The sequence below is a fragment of the Ranitomeya variabilis genome, chromosome 6, assembly GCF_051348905.1.
Source record: "Ranitomeya variabilis isolate aRanVar5 chromosome 6, aRanVar5.hap1, whole genome shotgun sequence".
In the NCBI taxonomy this organism is placed as follows: domain Eukaryota; kingdom Metazoa; phylum Chordata; class Amphibia; order Anura; family Dendrobatidae; genus Ranitomeya; species Ranitomeya variabilis.
This window is the reverse complement of record NC_135237.1, coordinates 579,969,557-579,990,606: the sequence shown is the minus strand read 5'-3', so window position 1 is coordinate 579,990,606 and position 21,050 is coordinate 579,969,557. Positions and strand designations below refer to the sequence as shown.

The window sequence follows — 21,050 nt, the reverse complement described above, 5'->3', positions numbered from 1 at the left end:
TTATATAGGATTTAATTAGCTATCAAATACCCTTTTAGTTTTCTATATTTTTTTGTTTTCTTCGGTATTCATTTCTGGCAAGGTTAAGGGTCTTTGAACAAGCTCTAAGTGGGAGTCAAGGGGACAGTATCCGCTTGTGTGAGATCGATGCAGAAGACCCCTTTAAGCGCACAACGAACCACCGATCACCACTAATGTTCCTGTCAGTTCCGACACTTCTCCAAGGCACCAAGATGCTGGTCCACCTACAGCTCCCAGCGTTCAAGGTCAGTCCAACGCACAACCTATGTCCAAACCTGAATCTCATTCATGCTCCAACACGCAGCCAAACACTGCACCTCAGCAAACTCCATATGCTCACGTCTACATGCAACCTAACATGACGGCAAGTCACTATACTTTTGACAACCGCATGGTTCCAGCCTAGCATACGACAGACTGTATACACCAAACCGGTTGCCGCTCCATACCTTCCCATGTTCCTGAACCAAGAAACTATAACCAAAGTGAACAGCACTACTCAGCCAGCAAGTGTGCTCCCAAACTCAGAAAGAACAGACATGTCCGACTTTGTGAAGTACATGATTCGCCGAGAACTCACCAACGTCAGTCTCACAAGGTTCAATGACCAACCCGAAAACTACAGAGGGTGGAAGTGTGCCTTTAAAACTACAACTAGCGACCTCGGCACTACTGCTGCTGAAGAGATGGTCCTGTTTATCAGGTGGCTGGGACCAAGATCCACAGAACGAATCAAGAGTCTCAGATCAGTTTACATCAGCGATCCAGCGGCTAGCCTCATAACTGCATGCGACAGACTAGAGAAAGGTTTCGTCAGTCCTGAAGCTATAGAAGACCCACTGCTCAAACAGTTACAGAATTTTCCTAAAATATCCGGCAAGGATACTGCAAAATTCCAGGTACACAGCGGCCTGCTGTTCGAACTCCAGCTGGCCAAGACAGACACACACCTACCTGGCCTAAGCTACCTGGACACCGCACGTGGGGTAAAACCCATAGTCGCCAAGCTGCCATATAATGTGCAAGAAAGGTGGACTACGCTAGGGACAAGCTACAAAAAGAAACATCAGGTGTCCTTTCCTCTGTTCTCCTACTTCTGCGAGTTCATCAAACACATTGCAGAGTGTAAGGTCGACACAAGCTTCACCTGTGGAGAACCTACCGGCACAGCTTCACCTGCTCCCAAATATGAGAGCCATCGTCAAATTGACAGAAAACGTAGAGGCCCAGTATCGGTAAAAAAGACTGACGTTCTACCCACACCAGCATCGGTTCCTGATGAGGGCACAAAGGGTGAAAGAGTCGAGAATCCAAACCGTCAGTGTCCCATCCACAAGAAGCCATATCCACTGAAGAAATGTATAGGCTCCACAAAGAAACCAATCCAAGAGTGCAAGGAGCTTCTAGAGAAGTTTGGAGTATGTTTCAGATGTTGTGCTTCTAAAGAACACCTTACTAAGGACTCTAAGGTTACAATCAAGTGTATGAAGTGTGACAGCAAGGACCACGTACAAGTGCTCCATCCATCCCAGCTTAACCCTACGCCTACGCCTTCTCCCAAAACAAGCCATGGTGGGGAGAGTACAGGCCAAGCAGCAAGCCATCTCGCAGTATCTTCTTCATGCACAGAAGTCTGCAGAGAAGGTATTTGGGACAAGTCTTGTGCGAAGATTTGCCTGGTAAAGCATCCCTTTGTCTCTCCTGTAGTTGATGATGTTAGCCCTTGCTCCTCCATTCTTATTCATTATCGGTTTGCTGGAGCAATATTTGGATGCACATGTATACTTCTCTGTTTGAGATTACTCTTTCCACCTGCTGCATTGTACTTAATACAAGATTTCAGAGAAAATCAACTCTCTTTCTCATGGACTCTTATTACAAGTCAGTGTGGCGGAGTTGGCACTATCTGAGGACGCCTAGCATGTGAGTACAAGAATCATACAGATATCTAAGGGATTGATGGCCAAGGAATTAGAGACTCACACTGCCTTGAAGAGTCAGAATAGTATATATACAGGAGGAGTTGTACTGTGTAGTGTATATATACAGGAGCAGTGGTACTGTGCAGTGTATATATACAGGAGGAGGGGTACTGTGCAGTGTATATATACAGGAGCAGTGGTACTGTGCAGTGTATATATACAGGAGGGGTACTGTGCAGTGTATATATAGATGAGGAGTGGTACTGTGTAGTGTATATATACAGGAGGAGGGGTACTGTGCAGTGTATATATACAGGAGGAGGGTACTGTACAGTGTATTTACAGGAGGAGCGGTACTGTGCAGTATATATATATATATATATATATATATATATATATATAAACACAGGAGGAGTAGTACTGTGCATTGTATATATACAGGACAGGAGGAGTGGTACTGTGCAGTGTATATATACAGAAGGAGCAGTACTGTGCAGTGCATATATACAGGAGGAGCGGTACTGTGCAGTGTATACATACAGGAGGAGGGCACTGTGCAGTGTATATATACAGGAGTAGGGCACTGCAGTGTATGTATACAGGAGGAGCGGTACTGTGCGGTGTTTATACACAGGAGGAGGGTACTGTGCAGTGTATACATACAGGAGGGGGTACTGTGCAGTGTTAATATACAGCAGGAGTGGTACTGTGCAGTGTATATATACAGGAGGAGTGGTACTGTGCAGTGTATACATACAGTAGGGGGGTACTGTGCAGTGTATATATACAGGAGGAGCGGTACTGTGCAGTGTTTATATACAGGAGGAGGGCACTGTGCAGTGTATATATACAGGACAGGAGGAGTGGTACTGTGCAGTGTATATATACAGGAGGAGTGGTACTGTGCAGTGTATATATACAGGACAGGAGGAGTGGTACTGTACAGTGTATATATACAGGAGGAGTGGTACTGTGCAGTGTATATATACAGGAGGAGTGGTACTGTGCCGTGTATATATACAGGAGGAGTGTACTGTGCAGTGTATATATACAGGACAGGAGGAGTGGTACTGTGCGGTGTATATACAGGAGGAGTGTACTGTGCGGTGTATATACAGGAGGAGGGCACTGTGCAGTGTATATATATACAGGACAGGAGGAGTGGTACTGTGCAGTGTATATATACAGGAGGAGTGGTACTGTGCAGTGTATATATACAGGACAGGAGGAGTGGTACTGTGCAGTGTATATATACAGGAGGAGTGGTACTGTGCAGTGTGTATATACAGGAGGAGTGGTACTGTGCAGTGTATATATACAGGAGGAGTGGTACTGTGCAGTGTATATACACAGGAGGAGTGGTACTGTGCAGTGTATATATACAGGAGGAGTGGTACTGTGCAGTGTATATATACAGGAGGAGTGGTACTGTGCAGTGTATATATACAGGAGGAGTGGTACTGTGCAGTGTATATATACAGGAGGAGTGGTACTGTGCAGTGTATATATACAGGAGGAGTGGTACTGTGCAGTGTATATATACAGGACAGGAGGAGTGGTACTGTGCAGTGTATATATACAGGAGGAGGGCACTGTGCAGTGTATATACAGGAGGAGGGCACTGTGCGGTGTATATACAGGTGGAGGGCACTGTACCTTTCGGAAGCAGTCGTTGGAGGAGAGGTTGTGTCGCACTGAGTCTTTCCATCCCACGTAGTCACTTTTAAAGAATGGGAACAAGATTTCGATGTTTTGAATAATCTGTTAGAGATAAGAAGCATTAATATGTTGGAGGACCCGAATCTCCTGCAGCAAATAATGCGACCATGAAGCCTGGAAATGTGCAGGGACCTCCGCACAGGAGGGAGCAGCTGCCACTGAGGGTGAAGCAAAAGTTTCCTAATTGTGCGCCACATGTGGCGCTTTCCATAAGTTTCTCTCATTTCATCCGAGCACCACGAGTCTGATCTCTGTACATAGGAATGTAGCCCAGATGGAGTCAGAGGCCCACCACTGATGAGGCGCCCCCCACTGATGAGGCATCCTACACTGATGAAATAGCCCCCCTCGATGAGGCACCCCCTTCCCACTGATGAGGTGACCCCCACTGATGAGGCGTCCCCCACTGATGAGGCAGTCTCCCTACAATGAGGTGGGCCCCCCCACTGATGAGGCGCACCCTCCCCACTGATGAGGAACCCCTACTGAAGAGACAGCCCCCTCACTGATGAGGCGCCCCCTCCCCACTGATGAGGCAACCCCTTACTAATGAGGCAGCCCCCCTACTGATAAGGCGGCCTCCTCACTGAGACAGCCCCCCACTGATGAGGCATTCTCTCCCCACTGATGAGGCAGCCCCCCCAACTGAAGAGGCACCCCCTTACTGATAAAGTGTCCCCCCACTGATGACTTATGAGACGCCCCCCACTGATGAGACAGCCCCCCACTGATGATGCGGACCCCACTGATGAGACGCCCCTCCCCACTGATGAGGCATTTCCCCACTGATGATCCGTCCCCCCACTGATGAGGCATCCCCCACTAATGAGGTACCCCTCCCCACTGATGGAGACTGCCCCCTACTGATGAGGCAGCCCCTTCCACTGATGAGGCATCCCCCCACTGATGAGGTACCTGCAGCGCCCCAGAGTCCTGGTCGTTGCAGTACTGATGCTCCGCCACTAAGGGGGGCTATGGTAAGTCTGATGGCACTGAAGGAGTTCGCCTGATCAGGTATCACATACACCAATACACTTCACAGTCTGGCCTCCAGGGGGAGCTAAGGGTGCTATGTATTAGGCCACTCCCCACATACTGGTAAAACTGGGGGTTGGATAGGAAGTTAGACAGAAAGCTGAGTGGGTTGGATCCAGGCAACATCCTGTGGCAGAGGGTGTTGTAGGGGAAGATTCAGGGGGGTCCCTGTCAGGGGTGGGATCCTGACAGAGGCCTAGCGAACAAGATAGAGTGTTAAGGAACCGCACCTGCACTACATCGCGGCGGTATCTCAAGAAAGGACAAGAAGCGAGGTTTATTGTGGAGAAGTGAGAAACGAGATCGCCGCAAAAAGGAGATAAAGCCAGTAGGAGTCGTGCCGCAAGATCGAGGCAACATCCCACTGAGGCGCGTAGCCGGTGGCCGGAATGCCGAGGAAGTATTAGCTCCAAGCAATACTTCAAACAGCGGCAGGACAGTTGATTATAGGTGGGCTGTCTCACCTAAATCACCTAAGCAGACATAGGGGGCAATTGTGGGAGAGGGGCGACGCTACGGTCCCGGAATAACTCCAGGCCTACCCGTCATACGGGTGCGTTCTATCCATATCATCTGGGGGACGGATGCTCCAAGCGGCCAATTCCTGATTGTAGGTTGGCTGCATTAGTATTATTTGCACCTGTGTATTTGCTATCTCTATTTGGGCCTGGTGCACCCTGGTTAGTGCAATTGTTGGAGGCCTTGAGCAGGTAAGCATCTCTGCCTGTGTTCTGGTGTTTTTTTTGTTTAGTATAGTGGAGGTTTTTCCTCTAATGGTGTTTTTTTAGATTAGGACTGCCAATATACAAGGACCCTTGACGTGGGTTGGCAGCTTAAAATATTGTGGCCATAATATCAACCAATACCTTGCATACATTGTTATGTTTTTGGGCACTTTATATTTTTCCAGGGTGCGACTGGGCCCTAGATGGCTCTGTACACTGTGGCCTCTGTTCACACAGGATGCATCATGGTTAGCCCGCTATACATATGGCGTCATTAATAGGCTTTGCACCATATATTTTGCATTCCTGTGTGACCATGCCACATACAGACTATTTTTTGCACGGGTGCTCCAAGCGGCCAATTCCTGAATGTAGGTTGGCTGCATTAGTGTTATTTGCACCTGTGTATTTGCTATCTCTATTTGGGCCTGGTGCACCCTGGTTAGTGCAATTGTTGGAGGCCTTGAACAGGTAAGCATCTCTGCCTGTTTTCTGGTGTTTTTTTGTTTAGTATAGTGGACGGAGAAGAACATCAGAACAGATACGAGTTGTGAGAAAGAACATCAGAAACAGACACAACAGTTGTGAGGACTATCCCGTGGTGCTCAGCAGGGAGGTACTGCAACACACAGGCGCTAGAAGGTAGGCAGGCACTGATTTCCACCTGCAAAGGGAACTCTGGATGTGCCTTCGGACCGGCCAGTCTCAGACAGCCCTGTTAGCAGTGCTCTGGATTGCGGATCCTGAAGCCTCAGTAAAGAGACTGCAACCCTGTGTCCTCGTTATTCATCGCGCCTTGCACCACGCACCACCATCACACCTTTCATTGGACGCCCCTTAGCAGGGTCACCGACCGGGTCTAGCCACCGTGACGACCCCAGAACTGAGACAGAGAGGCCCGGTACCGAGTGTCCCCCGGCCCTGCGTCTGGGGGCGCTCCATACCCTCTCCCCACTGATGAGGTACCCCCACTGATGGAGAAAGCCGTCTACTGATGAGGCAGCCCCTACCACTGATGAGGCGCTCTCTCCCCACTGATGAGGTAGCCCCCCACTGAAGAAGCACCCGCGTTACTGATGAGGCAGCCCCCCCACTGATAAGGCGGCCTCCCCACTGATGAAGCGTCCCCCCACTGATGACCGATGAGGCACCTCCCACTGATCAGACAGCCCCCCACTGATGATGCGGCCCCCCACTGATGAGGCATTCCCCCACTGATGAGGCATCACCCCACTGATGATGCGCCCCCTCCCCACTCATGAGGTGTTTCCTCACTGATAAGCCGCCCCCACTGATGAGGTACCACCTCCCCACTGGTGAGGTACCCTCCACTGATGAAGCGGCCCCCCACTGATGAGGCACCCCCCACTGATGAGAAAGCCCACTCCCCACTGATGAGACAGACCCCCACTGATGTGACACCCCGTCCCCACTGAAGATGCAGCCCTCTTACTGATGGGGCAGTCCCCAAACTGATGATGCTTCCCCCACTGATGATGCTGCCCCCCCCCACTGATGCAGCAGCCCCCTTACTGATGATAAGCATAAACCATACAGGGCAACATTAGCATAGAGGTGCCACAGAGACCAATGCCCATGTAAATGTCTCAAAGGTGCACCTACGGGACACTCCTAGGCATGATATAAAACATAAGAAAGTTGGAGTACAGTCCAAAAGTAATCAAAAAGTATAGTTTTATTGAAGTAATAGACGCAACATATAAATAGACTAGGATCAGATAAAAAGTACAGACAGTAGTGTCCTGACTACAGATGTTATTGCTATTCATGGGTAAAAGGTGCTCAAGTGCCGCGAAAAAAAACCCTAAATGAAGACAGAAATGTAATAATGATACAAGTATCCAAATGGCTGTAGTAAACTGCGCGCTATGCCATTAATCAGAACAGGGTTAATTGCTCTCATCCGTGCTTACCCATGATGTTGCCACCACCGACGCGCGTTTCGCCTCTTTCTCAAGGTGCGGTGGTGTACTGTGTGCCTAACCGCCATTAAATACCCTCATCTCTATGTGTCCATCCTCACGGCGCATGTGTCCGGATCCGTGCGCCGGTGATTACATTACTTCCGGCAGAGTGCGTCAGACATGTGGGCCAAGGAGACGTCGCAATGACGTCACTGACCCGCATGCGTCAGCATCCAGCGCCATTATTATTATTATTTATTGTTATAGCGCCATTTATTCCATGGCGCTTTACATGTGAGGAGGGGTATACATAATAAAAACAAGTACAATAATCTTGAACAATACAAGTCATAACTGGTACAGGTGGAGAGAGGACCCAGCCTGCGAGGGCTCACAATCTACAAGGGATGGGTGAGGATACAGGAGGAGAGAGGACCCTGCCCGCGAGGGCTCACAATCTACAAGGGATGGGTGAGGATACAGTAGGTGAGGATAGAGCTGGTCGTGCAATGGTTTGGTCGATCGGTGGTTACTGCAGGTTGTAGGCTTGTCGGAAGAGGTGGGTCTTCAGGCTCTTTTTCAAGGTTTCGATGGTAGGCGAGAGTCTCATGTGTTGTGGTAGAGGGTTCCAGAGTAGGGGTAAGAGAGAAATCTTGTATACGATTGTGGGAAGAGGAGATAAGAGGGGAGTAGAGAAGGAGATCTTGTGAGGATCGGAGGTTGCGTGTAGGTAAGTACCGGGAGATGAGGTCACAGATGTATGGAGGAGACAGGTTGTGGATGGCTTTGTACGTCATGGTTAGGGTTTTGTACTGGAGTCTCTGGGCAATGGGGAGCCAGTGGAGGGATTGACAGAGGGGAGAGGCCGGGGAATAGCGGGGGGACAGGTGGATTAGTCAGGCAGCAGAGTTTAGAATAGATTGGAGGGGTGCGAGAGTGTTAGAGGGGAGGCCACAGAGCAGGAGGTTGCAGTAGTCAAGGCGAGAGATGATGAGGGCATGGACTAGGGTTTTTGCAGATTCTTGGTTGAGGAATGTACGGATTCGTGAAATATTTTTGAGTTGAAGTCGGCAGGAAGTGGAAAGGGCTTGGATATGTGGTTTGAAGGAGAGATCAGCGTCAAGGATTACCCCGAGACAGCGAGCTTGTGGGACTGGGGAGAGTGGGCAGCCATGCACCCTAATGGATAGGTTCGTTGGGGGGGTCGCGTGAGATGGGGGAAAGATGATGAATTCTGTTTTGTCCATGTTAAGTTTCAGAATCCAGCGGAGAAGAAGGATGAAATAGTGGACAGACATTGAGGGATTCTGGTTAGTAGGGAGGTGATATCTGGTCCAGAGATGTAGATCTGTGTGTCATCAGCATAGAGGTGATACTGAAAGCCATGAGATTCTATGAGCTGTCCCAGGCCGAAGGTGTAAATGGAGAAGAGCAGGGGCCCAAGGACTGAACCTTGTGGGACTCTGACAGATAGGGGGCGAGGTGAGGAGATGGTGTGTGAGTGGGAGACACTGAATGTCCGGTCTGTTAGGTATGACGAGATCCAGGATAGGGCCAAGTCTGTGATGCCAAGGGATGAGAGGGTCTGTAATAATAGGGAATGGTCCACTGTGTCAAAGGCAGCCGACAGGTCGAGGAGGAGGACAGAGTAGTGTCGCTTGCTCTTGGCGGTTAAGAGGTCATTGGTGACCTTAGTTAGGGCAGTTTCAGTGGAGTGGTGTGACCGGAAGCCAGATTGTAAGCGGTCATCCATAATGCTGCGGAATGCACGGGCCATTCCCTATTACTACAGATCCTCTCATTCCTTGGCATCCCCGTCTTGGCCCTATCCTGGATCTCGTCATCCCTAACTAACATTCAGCGTCTCCCACTCACACACCACCTCCTCACCTCGCCCCCTATCTGTTGGAGTCCCGCAAGGTTCAGTCCTAGGGCCCCTGCTCTTCTCCATCTACACCTTTGGCCTGGGACAGCTCATAGAATCTCATGGCTTTCAGTATCACCTCTATGCTGATGACACACAGATCTACATCTCTGGACCAGATATCACCTCCCTACTAACCGGAATCCCTCAATGTCTGTCCACCATTTCATCCTTCTTCTCCGCTAGATTTCTGAAACTTAACATGGACAAAACAGAATTCATCATCTTTCCCCCATCTCACGCGACCCCCCCAACTAACCTATCCATTACAGTAAACGGCTGCCCACTCTCCCCAGTCCCACAAGCTCGCTGCCTCGGGGTAATCCTTGACACTGATCTCTCCTTCAAACCACATATCCAAGCCCTTTCCACTTCCTGCCGACTTCAACTCAAAAATATTTCACGAATCCGTACATTCCTCAACCAACTTTAGTAATTAGATCTTGCTAGTTCGATAGAACTCCCCTCCCCGTTGTTGGCACCACCCGTGTTCAGGTGCGCATGTGTGCGGCCCATGCAGTCCGCAGCATTATGAATGGCGCTGGATGCTGACGCATGCGGGTCAGTGACGTCCTTGCGATGTCTCCTTGGCCCACATGTCTGACGCACTCTGCCGGAAGTAATGTAATCACCGGCGCACGGATCCGGACACATGCGCCGTGAGGATGGACACATAGAGATGAGGGTATTTAATGGCGGTTAGGCACACAGTACACCACCGCACCGGATGAGAGCAATTAACCCTGTTCTGATTAATGGCATAGCGCGCAGTTTACTACAGCCATTTGGATACTTGTATCATTATTACATTTCTGTCTGGATTTAGGTTTTTTTTTTGCGGCACTTGAGCACCTTTTACCCATGAATAGCAATAACATCTGTAGTCAGGACACTACTGTCTGTACTTTTTACCTGATCCTAGTCTATTTATATGTTGTGTCTATTACTTCAATAAAATTATACTTTGTGATTACTTTAGGACTGTACTCCAACTTTCTTATGTTTTATACCCTTACTGATGAGGCAGCCCCCCCCCACTGATGAGGCAGCCCCCCCCCACTGATGATGCAGCCCCCCACACTGTCTCTGGTCAGGATTTAGATAAGGAGCAGATTGTGATCAGGAGGATTGTGGCTCCCGGTGGGGGGCGGCGTTATCAGACAGCTGTCACTCAGGTGCCACATCCACAGACCCCCCCACAGAGGCCCCCAGTGACCGCTCTATGTCCTGACCTTTTGCCTCCAGGTTTCGTTTACTGTATGAGATGAGAATCCCCAGTTATCAGCTGCATGTGAATGAGCCCCAGCGGGGGGCCCCCACTGATCTGATGAGAAAAGCCCCCACACCACATTGTGTCAGTCACCCCCCATAGTGCCCTCTTAGGAAGGAGGTCAACGGCCTCTTAATCTACCTCTAAAAATGCATTGAAAAAAGGGTCTTCATGGATAAGGGGGTCCTCAGTGGTGGATGGCACATACAATGTGTGCTGTGTGGGGGTCTTATGAGGAGATTTCACCCATTGGTTTCCATCACAGGAACCATACCCCCCTTCTCTTTGTCCTGATCCCTCACCATCCCGTCCTGCTCCGTCTGGAACCCCCATCCCATCCTTTTCCATCTGGAACCCTCCATCCCCTTCTGATCCATCTGGAGCCCCCCATCCTGTCCTGATCCATCGGGAGCCCCCCATCCCGTCCTGATCCATCTGGAGCCCCCATCCCCTTCTGATCCATCTGGAGCCCCCCATCCTGTCCTGATCCATCGGGAGCCCCCCATCCGTCCTGATCCGTCTGGAGCCCCCATCCCCTCCTGATCCATCTGGAGCCCCCCCATCCTGTCCTGATCCATCGGGAGCCCCCCATCCCGTCCTGATCCATCTGGAGCCCCCATCCCCTCCTGATCCATCTGGAGCCCTTCATCCTGTCCTGATCCATCGGGAGCCCCCCATCCCGTCCTGATCCATCTGGAGCCCCCTTCCCGTCCTGATCCATCTGGAGCCCCCCATCCTGTCCTGATCCATCGGGAGCCCCCCATCCTGTCCTGATCCATCTGGAGCCCCATTCCCGTCCTGATCCGTCTGGAGCCCCCTATCCCATGCTGATCCTTCTGGAGCCCCCCATCCCGTCCTTATCCGTCTGGAGCCCCCTTCCCGTCCTGATCCATCTGGAGCCCCCCATCCTGTCCTGATCCATCGGGAGCCCCCCATCCTGTCCTGATCCATCTGGAGCCCCCATCCCGTCCTGATCCGTCTGGAGCCCCCTATCCCATGCTGATCCTTCTGGAGCCCCCCATCCCGTCCTTATCCGTCTGGAGCCCCCTATCCTGTCCTGATCCGTCTGGAGCCCCCCATCCCATCCTCATCCGTCTGGAGCCCCCCAATCCCTCCTGATCTGTCTGGAGCCCCCATCCCGTCCTGATCCGTATGGAGCTCCCCAATCCCATCCTCATCCGTCTGGAGCCCCCAATCCCATCCTCATCCATCTGGAGCCCCCATCCCGTCCTGATCCGTCTGGAGCCCCCCAATCCCATCCTCATCCATCTGGAGCCCCCAATCCCATCCTCATCCATCTGGAGCCCCCCATCTCATCCTGATCTATCTGGAGACCCCCATCCCATCCTGATCCGTCTGGAGCCCCCATCCCATGCTGATCCGTCTGGAGCCCCCATCCCATGCTGATCCGTCTGGAGCCCCCCATCCTGTCCTGATCCGTCTGGAACCCCCCATCCCATCCTCATCCGTCTGGAGCCCCCCAATCCCATCCTCATCTGTCTGGAGCCCCCCATCCCATTCTGATCGGTCTGGAGCCCCCATCCCGTCCTGATCGGTCTGCAGCCCCCATCCCGTCCTGATCCATCTGGAGCCCCCAATCCCATCCTCATCCGTCTGGAGCCCCCCAATCCCATCCTCATCTGTCTGGAGCCCCCCATCCCGTCCTGATCCGTCTGGAGCCCCCCAATCCCATCCTCATCTGTCTGGAGCCCCCCATCTCGTCCTGATCCATCTGGAGACCACATCCCATGCTGATTCATCTGGAGCCCCCCAATCCCATCCTCACCCGTCTGGAGCCCCCATCGTGTCCTGATCCATTTGGAGCCCCCATCCCATCCTGATCTGTCTGGCGCCCCCCATCCAGTCCTGATCCGTCTGGAGCCCCCCATCCCATGCTGATCCGTATGGAGCCCCCCATCCCGTCCTGATCTGTCTGGAGCCCTCCATCCCGTCCTGATCCATCTGGAGCCCCCCATCCCGTCCTGATCCGTCTAGAGCCCCCAATCCCATCCTCATCCGTCTGGAGCCCCCCAATCCCATCCTCATCCGTCTGGAGCCCCCCATCTCATCCTGATCCATCTGGAGCCCCCCATCTCATCCTGATCCATCTGGAGCCCCCCATCCCGTCCTGATCCGTCTGGAGCCCCCATCCCATCCTGATCCTTCTGGAGCCCCCCATCCAGTCCTGATCTGTCTGGAGCCCCCCATCCCATACTGATCCGTTTGGAGCCCCCATCCCATCCTGATCTGTCTGGAGCCCCCATCCCATCCTGATCCGTCTGGAGCCCCCGTCCTGATCCGTCTGGAGCCCCCCATCCCATGCTGATCCGTCTGGAGCCCCCCATCCAGTCCTGATCTGTCTGGAGCCCCCCATTCCATCCTGATCCGTCTGGAGCCCCCCAATCCCATCCTTATCCGTCTGGAGCCCCCCATCCCATCCTGATCCGTCTGGAGCCCCCCATCTCATCCTGATCCATCTGGAGCCCCCCAATCCCATCCTCATCTGTCTGAAGCCCCCCATCCCATCCTGATCTGTCTGGAGCCCCATCCCGTCCTGATCCGTCTGGAGCCCCCATCCCGTCCTAATCCGTCTGGAGCCCCCCATCTCATCCTCATCCGTCTGGAGCCCCCCATCTCATCCTGATCCATCTGGAGCCCCCCAATGCCATCCTCATCTGTCTGAAGCCCCCCATCCCATCCTGATCTGTCTGGAGCCCCCCATCCCGTCCTGATCCGTCTGGAGCCCCCCATCCCGTCCTGATCCGTCTGGAGCCCCCATCCCATCCTCATCCGTCTGGAGCCCCCCATCTCATCCTGATCCATCTGGAGCCCCATCCCGTCCTGATCCGTCTGGAGCCCCCCAATCCCATCCTCATCCATCTGGAGCCCCCATCCCCTCCTAATCAGTCTGGAGCCCCCCAATCCCATCCTCATCCGTCTGAAGACCCCCATCCCGTCCTGATCCGTCTGGAGCCTCCCATCCCATGCTGATCTGTCTGGAGCCCCCCAATCCTATCCTTATCCATCTGGAGCCCCCCATCCCATCCGTCTGGAGCCCTCCATCCCGTCCTGATCCGTCTGGAGCCCCCCCATCCCATCCTGATCTGTCCGGAGCCCCCCAATCCCGTCCTGATCCGTCTGGAGCCCCCCATCCCATCCTGATCTGTCCGGAGCCCCCCATCTCATCCTGATCCATCTGGAGCCCCCCAATCCCGTCCTGATCCGTCTGGAGCCCCCCATCCCGTCCTGATCCGTCTGGAGCCCCCCATCTCATACTGATCCGTCTGGAGCCCCCCATCCCGTCCTGATCCGTCTGGAGCCCCCCATCCCGTCCTGATCCGTCTGGAGCCCCCCATCTCATCCTGATCCGTCCGGAGCCCCCCATCTCATCCTGATCCATCTGGAGCCCCCCAATCCCGTCCTGATCCGTCTGGAGCCCCCCATCCCGTCCTGATCCGTCTGGAGCCCCCCATCTCATCCTGATCCATCTGGAGCCCCCATCCTGTCCTGATCCATCTGGAGCCCCCCAATCCCGTCCTGATCCGTCTGGAGCCCCCCATCCCGTCCTGATCCGTCCGGAGCCCCCCATCTCATCCTGATCCATCTGGAGCCCCCCAATCCCGTCCTGATCCGTCTGGAGCCCCCCAATCCCGTCCTGATCCGTCTGGAGCCCCCCATCCCGTCCTGATCCGTCTGGAGCCCCCCAATCCCGTCCTGATCCGTCTGGAGCCCCCCAATCCCGTCCTGATCCATCTGGAGCCCCCCAATCCCGTCCTGATCCGTCTGGAGCCCCCCAATCCCGTCCTGATCCGTCTGGAGCCCCCCATCCCGTCCTGATCCGTCCGGAGCCCCCCATCTCATCCTGATCCATCTGGAGCCCCCCAATCCCGTCCTGATCCGTCTGGAGCCCCCCATCCCGTCCTGATCCGTCCGGAGCCCCCCATCTCATCCTGATCCATCTGGAGCCCCCCATCCCGTCCTGATCCGTCCGGAGCCCCCCATCTCATCCTGATCCATCTGGAGCCCCCCATCTCATCCTGATCCATCTGGAGCCCCCCATCTCATCCTGATCCATCTGGAGCCCCCGTCCTGATCCGTCTGGAGCCCCCCACCCCCGGGCAGACGAGCCACTTCTTCCAGCATCTTGTAATGAATGGGATTAATGTAAAGAAGCAGCAGACAGAGAAACAATGGGGCCGGACAATGGGGGGATCAGGGGTCCGGGGGTCGCTGACCCATTATAACGAGGATCAGGATAAAACATCAGATACAGCTGTAGGGGGGCGGCGAGGACATCTGTGACCGGCCACACTGGGGGCATCTCCGCACACGGACCACCATCAGACAAGACCCCCAAACTGCAGGACACGAGTGGCCAGCGCCAGGTGAGACCACCGGACACCCCGCAGCGCCCCCCGGACCGGCTGCAACTGGGGACCCTCTCACTAAAGCGGCACTACAACCCCCAGCAGCTCCTGTCAGGGTAGCGTCACATCCACGCTGGGAGTAGTAGTCCTCCTCACCTGCGGCAGCTTCAGCATCTTGTCAGGGGAGTTCTGGATGACGAGGGCGATCATGGCCAGGTAGGAGTACGGCGGCTTGCAGTAGCGCTGGTAGTTCTTCTTCACCTTCCTGGTGGGCTTCTCGCGCTCGGGGGGCTCAGGGTCAGTCTTCCCATTGCTGAGCTGGGGTTCACCTTTACCTGTCTCCGAGCTCCGGGGACCCCCATCCTTGTGTGTGCTCAGGGGTCGCCAGGACTGGCACTCAGCAGCCATGTCACAGAGCAAGGGGTCCCAGCACTGAGAGTCTGGGGTCAGCAGAGTGGACAGGTCATGACTCTGCAGCCCCCGCCCTGGAGACAAGGTGTGGGGGTCTGACATGGAGACCACTTCCCTCCAGACCTTTATTATGCAGATGAGACTCCAACAAGTGGCCCTGTCTCTGGGGGTGGGAACTGGCCTGGAGGGCTAGAGCTGAGGTGTGAAAGTGAGGGGGTGATTACTGGAGCCCACCAGGAAGCCCCCTACATCCAAATTATGGAGGTCACCAAGGGGAGCTCAATGGAGACCCCAGAGCCCACCAGGAAGCCCCCTACATCCAAATTATGGAGGTCACCAAGGGGAGCTCTCTGGAGAACCCAGAGCCCACCAGGAAGCCCCTGCATCCCACTTATGGGGGTCACCAAGGGGAACTCAATGGAGACCCCAGAGCCCACCAGGAAGCCCCCTGCATCCGGCTTATGGAGGTCACCAAGGGGAACTCAATGGAGACCCCAGAGCCCACCAGGAAGCCCCCTACATCCAACTTATGGAGGTCACCAAGGGGAACTCAATGGAGACCCCAGAGGCCACCAGGAAGTCCCCTACATCCAACTTATGGAGGACACCAAGGGGAACTCAATGGAAACCCCAGAGCCCTTCAGGAAGCCCCCTACATCCGGCTTATGGAGGTCACCAAGGGGAATTCAATGGAGACCCCAGAGCCCACCAGGAAGCCCCCTGCATCCGGCTTATGGAGGTCACCAAGGGGAACTCAATGGAGACCCCAGAGCCCACCAGGAAGCCCCCTGCATCCGGCTTATGGAGGTCACCAAGGGGAACTCAATGGAGACCCCAGAGCCCACCAGGAAGCCCCCTACATCCAACTTATGGGGGTCACCAAGGGGAACTCAATGGAGAACCTAGAGCCCTTCCGGAAGCCCCCTAAATCCGACTTATGGGGGTCACCAAGGGGAACTCAATGGAGACCCCAGAGCCCACCAGGAAGCCCCTGCATCCTACTTATGGGGGTCACCAAGGGGAACTCAATGGAGACCCCAGAGCCCACCAGGAAGCCCCCTGCATCCGGCTTATGGAGGTCACCAAGGGGAACTCAATGGAGACCCCAGAGCCCACCAGGAAGCCCCTGCATCCTACTTATGGGGGTCACCAAGGGGAACTCAATGGAGACCCCAGAGCCCACCAGGAAGCCCCCTGCATCCCACTTATGGAGGTCACCAAGGGGAACTCAATGGAGACCCCAGATCCCTTCCGGAAGCCCCCTAAATCCGACTTATGGGGGTCACCAAGGGGAACTCAATGGAGACCCCAGAGCCCACCAGGAAGCCCCTGCATCCTACTTATGGGGGTCACCAAGGGGAACTCAATGGAGACCCCAGAGCCCACCAGGAAGCCCCCTGCATCCGGCTTATGGAGGTCACCAAGGGGAACTCAATGGAGACCCCAGAGCCCACCAGGAAGCCCCCTACATCCAACTTATGGAGGTCACCAAGGGGAACTCAATGGAGACCCCAGATCCCTTCCGGAAGCCCCCTAAATCCAACTTATGGGGGTCACCAAGGGGAACTCAATGGAGACCCCAGAGCCCACCAGGAAGCCCCCTACATCCAACTTATGGAGGTCACCAAGGGGAACTCAATGGAGACCCCATAGCGCACCAGGAAGCCCCTGCATCCGGCTTATGGAGGTCACCAAGGGGAACTCAATGGAGACCCCAGAGCCCACCAGGAAGCCCCCTACATCCAACTTATGGAGGTCACCAAGGGGAACTTAATGGAGACCCCAGAGCCCACCAGGAAGCCCCCTACATCCAACTTATGGAGGTCACCAAGGGGAAATCAATGGAGACCCCAGAGCCCTTCAGGAAGCCCCCTACATCCGGCTTATGGAGGTCCCCAAGGGGAACTCAATGGAGACCCCAGAGCCCAGCAGGAAGCCCCTGCATCCCTCTTATGGAGGTCACTAAGGGGAACTCAATGGAGACCCCAGAGCCCACCAGGAAGCCCCCTGCATCCGGCTTATGGAGGTCACCAAGGGGAACTCAATGGAGACCCCAGATCCCTTCCGGAAGCCCCCTAAATCCGACTTATGGGGGTCACCAAGGGGAACTCAATGGAGACCCCAGAGCCCACCAGGAAGCCCCTGCATCCCACTTATGGGGGTCACCAAGGGGAACTCAATGGAGACCCCAGAGCCCACCAGGAAGCCCGCTGCATCCGGCTTATGGAGGTCACCAAGGGGAACTCAATGGAGACCCCAGAGCCCACCAGGAAGCCCCCTACATCCAACTTATGGAGGTCACCAAGGGGAACTCAATGGAGACCCCAGAGCCCTTCCGGAAACCCCCTAAATCTGACTTATGGGGGTCACCAAGGGGAACTCAATGGAGACCCCAGAGCCCACCAGGAAGCCCCTGCATCCCACTTATGGGGGTCACCAAGGGGAACTCAATGGAGACCCCAGAGCCCACCAGGAAGCCCCTGCATCCCACTTATGGGGGTCACCAAGGGGAACTCAATGGAGACCCCAGAGCCCACCAGGAAGCCCCCTACATCCAACTTATGGAGGTCACCAAGGGGAACTCAATGGAGACCCCAGAGCCCTTCCGGAAGCCCCCTACATCCGACTTATGGGGGTCACCAAGGGGAACTCAATGGAGAACCTAGAGCCCACCAGGAAGCACACTGCATCCAACTTATGGAGGCCACCGAGTGGAACTCTCTGGAGACCCCAGAGCCCACCAGGAAGCCCCCTATATCCAAATTATGGAGGCCACCAAGGTGAACTCAATGGAGACCCCAGAGCCCATCAGGAAGCCCCCTGCATCCAGCTTATGGAGGTCATCAAGGGGAACTCAATGGAGACCCCAGAGCCCACATGGAAGACCCTGCATCCCACTTATGGGGGTCACCGAGGGGAACTCAATGGAGACCCCAGAGCCCACCAGGAAGAAACCTGCATCCGACTTATGGGGGTCACCAAGGGGAACTCAATGGAAACCCCAGAGCCCACCCACCAGGAAGACACCTGCATCCGACTTATGGGGGTCACCAAGGGGAACTCAATGGAGACCCCAGAGCCCACCAGGAAGACACCTGCATGCGACTTATGGGGGTCACCAAGGGGAACTCAATGGAGACCCCAGAGCCTACCAGGAAGACCCTCCATCCCACTTATCTATTACTCCCTGTTATCAGCCATTACTGGGGGAGGAAACTGTAGGACAGGAGACTACAATCTATTACTCCCTGTTATCAGCCATTACTGGAGAGGAGACTGAAGGACAGGAGACTATAAACTATTACTCTATGTTATCAGCCATTACTGGGGGAGATGACTGTAGGACAGGTGCCCACAATCAGTCACACCCTGCTAGGAGCACCACCTGCCTTGTGAGCTCCAGGACTTCCAGCAGGAGGCCCAGAGTCTGCCTCTCTTCTCCCCAGGGTGAGGCAGGCTTCCTGGGAGGCCGGCATGGCTTCCCAGGCTTCTGTTCCCCGGTCTGTGCCGGCGGGGGACAGAGAGCAGCAGCAGCAACCGGCCCAAGAGGGACTGAGGAGGTCGGGACGGGTGAGAAAACCTATACCCACCTACTCCAACCCTGAGACGGCTCATCGTCCGCCCAGAGAGGGAGACAGGGGCACCCCAGGCCCCAGGAAGGAGAGCCCAGGAACATCCTGGGGGGAGAGGAGCTCCGGCGAGTCCACGAGTACCTTCTCCTCCCGAGTGGTCGCCATGTTACGAGAGTACGAGGACGCCGGCAAAGCACTGACCGGGCTGAAGGAGGAGCTGCGGGAGGCTCGGATCCTGAATACCCGAGCCTCTAACAAGGAGAAACCCGCGACCTCCCAGAGGTTCAGAGCCCTCAAAGATGTGGTGGTCCGGTTAGTGCTCCTCCGGGAGGGGATTGAGAAAAGCGCAGGTCCCTTCCTGGAGAGGTTTAAGAACCAGCGGTGGTTCTCAGAAATGAATGGGTTAAATACCTCAGGAGAGCCGCCAGCCGGCGTCCTAAGCGACGAGGAGGAGGAGGAGGAGGACGATGTGGTTGTGACTGGAGTCCTACAAGCTGGAACCAGTGAGTGAGTCGCAGAGCCAACAACAGGGAAGCGGCCTCCCGGCACGGCAGAGGACTCCGACAGCACAGGCTGGAGTGTCAGCGGAGGAAGAGGAGGAGGGCGGTCTGCTACAGGAGATCAGAGAGCTGGAGTCTCCAGTGAACCTGGACCGCTTTTCCTTTGGTGAGGACGAGCCAGCAAAGGAAATGAAGAAGAGGAAGAAGACGACGAAGGAGACCGCACGGGAGGTGGTGAGTTACAGATATGTACTGATGGATGATGTTACACCTACCACCTCCTGTGTAAACCCCACCAAACCTAAAGGCACGGGCTCTGCAGTAGGTCCGGGGCATAGGCAAGGTGGGGAGAGGAGGAGGACGTCCGGCGGTGCTACCGTCTGTGCGGGGAACAGTGCAGGGGGCGAGGCTGTGGAGGTACTCACGGCGCCGGACATAGGGGACCCCGAGGAGTTTCCCTCCCTGCCCTCTGCGGCTAAGCCGGTTATCACCGGGGCTGAGGGGGGCGAGGGGGATGTCCACGCCGTTATGAAAGGGGGACGGTGTGGGCAGACTCCATCCCTGCCCACTATGGCTGAGCAGGCCAACGCCAGGGCTGTGGGGAGCAGGTCCCAGAAACTTGGTGCGGCGAAAGGGGGGCGCACTGTTGTGACAGGGGCGCAGTGCACCTTAAAGGAGAACAGGCACGCAGCTGTGACAGGGGAGCAGCGAGTCCAAAAAGAAAAAAAAACAGGATAAATCATCTGCAGGGAACACTGGGCGCCCTGCTGTGGTGGGAGGACAGAGTGTTCCAGCACCCAAACGTGACACCAGGACCCCGAAGTCTGTGGGTGCGGGGCAGGCGGCGCCCCCCAACAAGCAGCGGGCCCAGAATAATAAAATACCAACTGCTGCAGTGGGGGGGCAGGGCGCTCCAGAGACACAACAGGGCACCAATCAAGGGCACCAATCAAGGGAAAACGGGTGTTGTGCTACGCCCCTCCCCCGGTCCAGCAGGTGTGAGTGCAGAGAAGCCAGACACAAGTGAGGAAGGAATGGATGTGACTGTGGAAGGTGCAGAGAACACTGGGAAAAATGGTGGTGAGAATACTGGTAATAAAGTGATGGGAAGTGGTGAGGGGAATGATGGGAGTAGTAGTGGAGTGAATGGTGGGAGTAGTGGTGGAGTGAATGGTGGGAGTAGTGGTGGAGTGAATGAGTAGGACATTACTGGTGTTGGTGGAGGGGAGCTAGGTGGTGGTCCCGCTGCCCCCCCCCCCGGCGGTGGCTGGGGCTTCAGCCCCAAGCTATTCAGGAGCTGTCACTGCTGGGGGTAGTAGTGCGCCCTTGTCTGGTGACCCTGAGGATGGTGACTTGCAGCAGCGCTTCCTGGACGCCCTGAGGAAGGGAGAGTCCCATCAATGTAGAGGGGAGGGAGGTTGATCTGTCTTTCTGGATAGAGAGACACGGTCTTTCCGCCTTCCGAGATAGAGGGGCAGAGACTGTCTGGTCTCTGCCGACAGCGGGGCAGAGGAGTAACCGTAGGAACGTGGCCCGTCTCCAGTGGGTAAGCAAGGATGCCTGTCCTGATCGGTCAAAGGTTGCTGAGCTCCTGCTGGGGATGGGCTTCGTGGCATATGACATCTTCGCCTTGATCCATCCCTATGGGACCTCCTACTT

At 55.0% G+C, this 21,050-nt stretch overlaps 1 protein-coding gene across 1 annotated transcript in view; it reads right to left on the bottom strand.

The window, feature by feature from the left end:
• FOXH1 (forkhead box H1) overlaps positions 1-15,421 on the bottom strand; it is a 74,629-nt gene extending 59,208 nt beyond the window's left edge. The window contains exons 1-2 of the mRNA XM_077269280.1: positions 15,065-15,421; positions 3,600-3,704 (exon numbers count right to left, since the gene is read on the bottom strand). Of these exons, the coding sequence (XP_077125395.1) occupies positions 3,600-3,704; positions 15,065-15,421 (462 nt within the window). The remainder of the gene's footprint in view (positions 1-3,599; positions 3,705-15,064) is intronic.
• Positions 15,422-21,050: the final 5,629 nt, after the last annotated feature.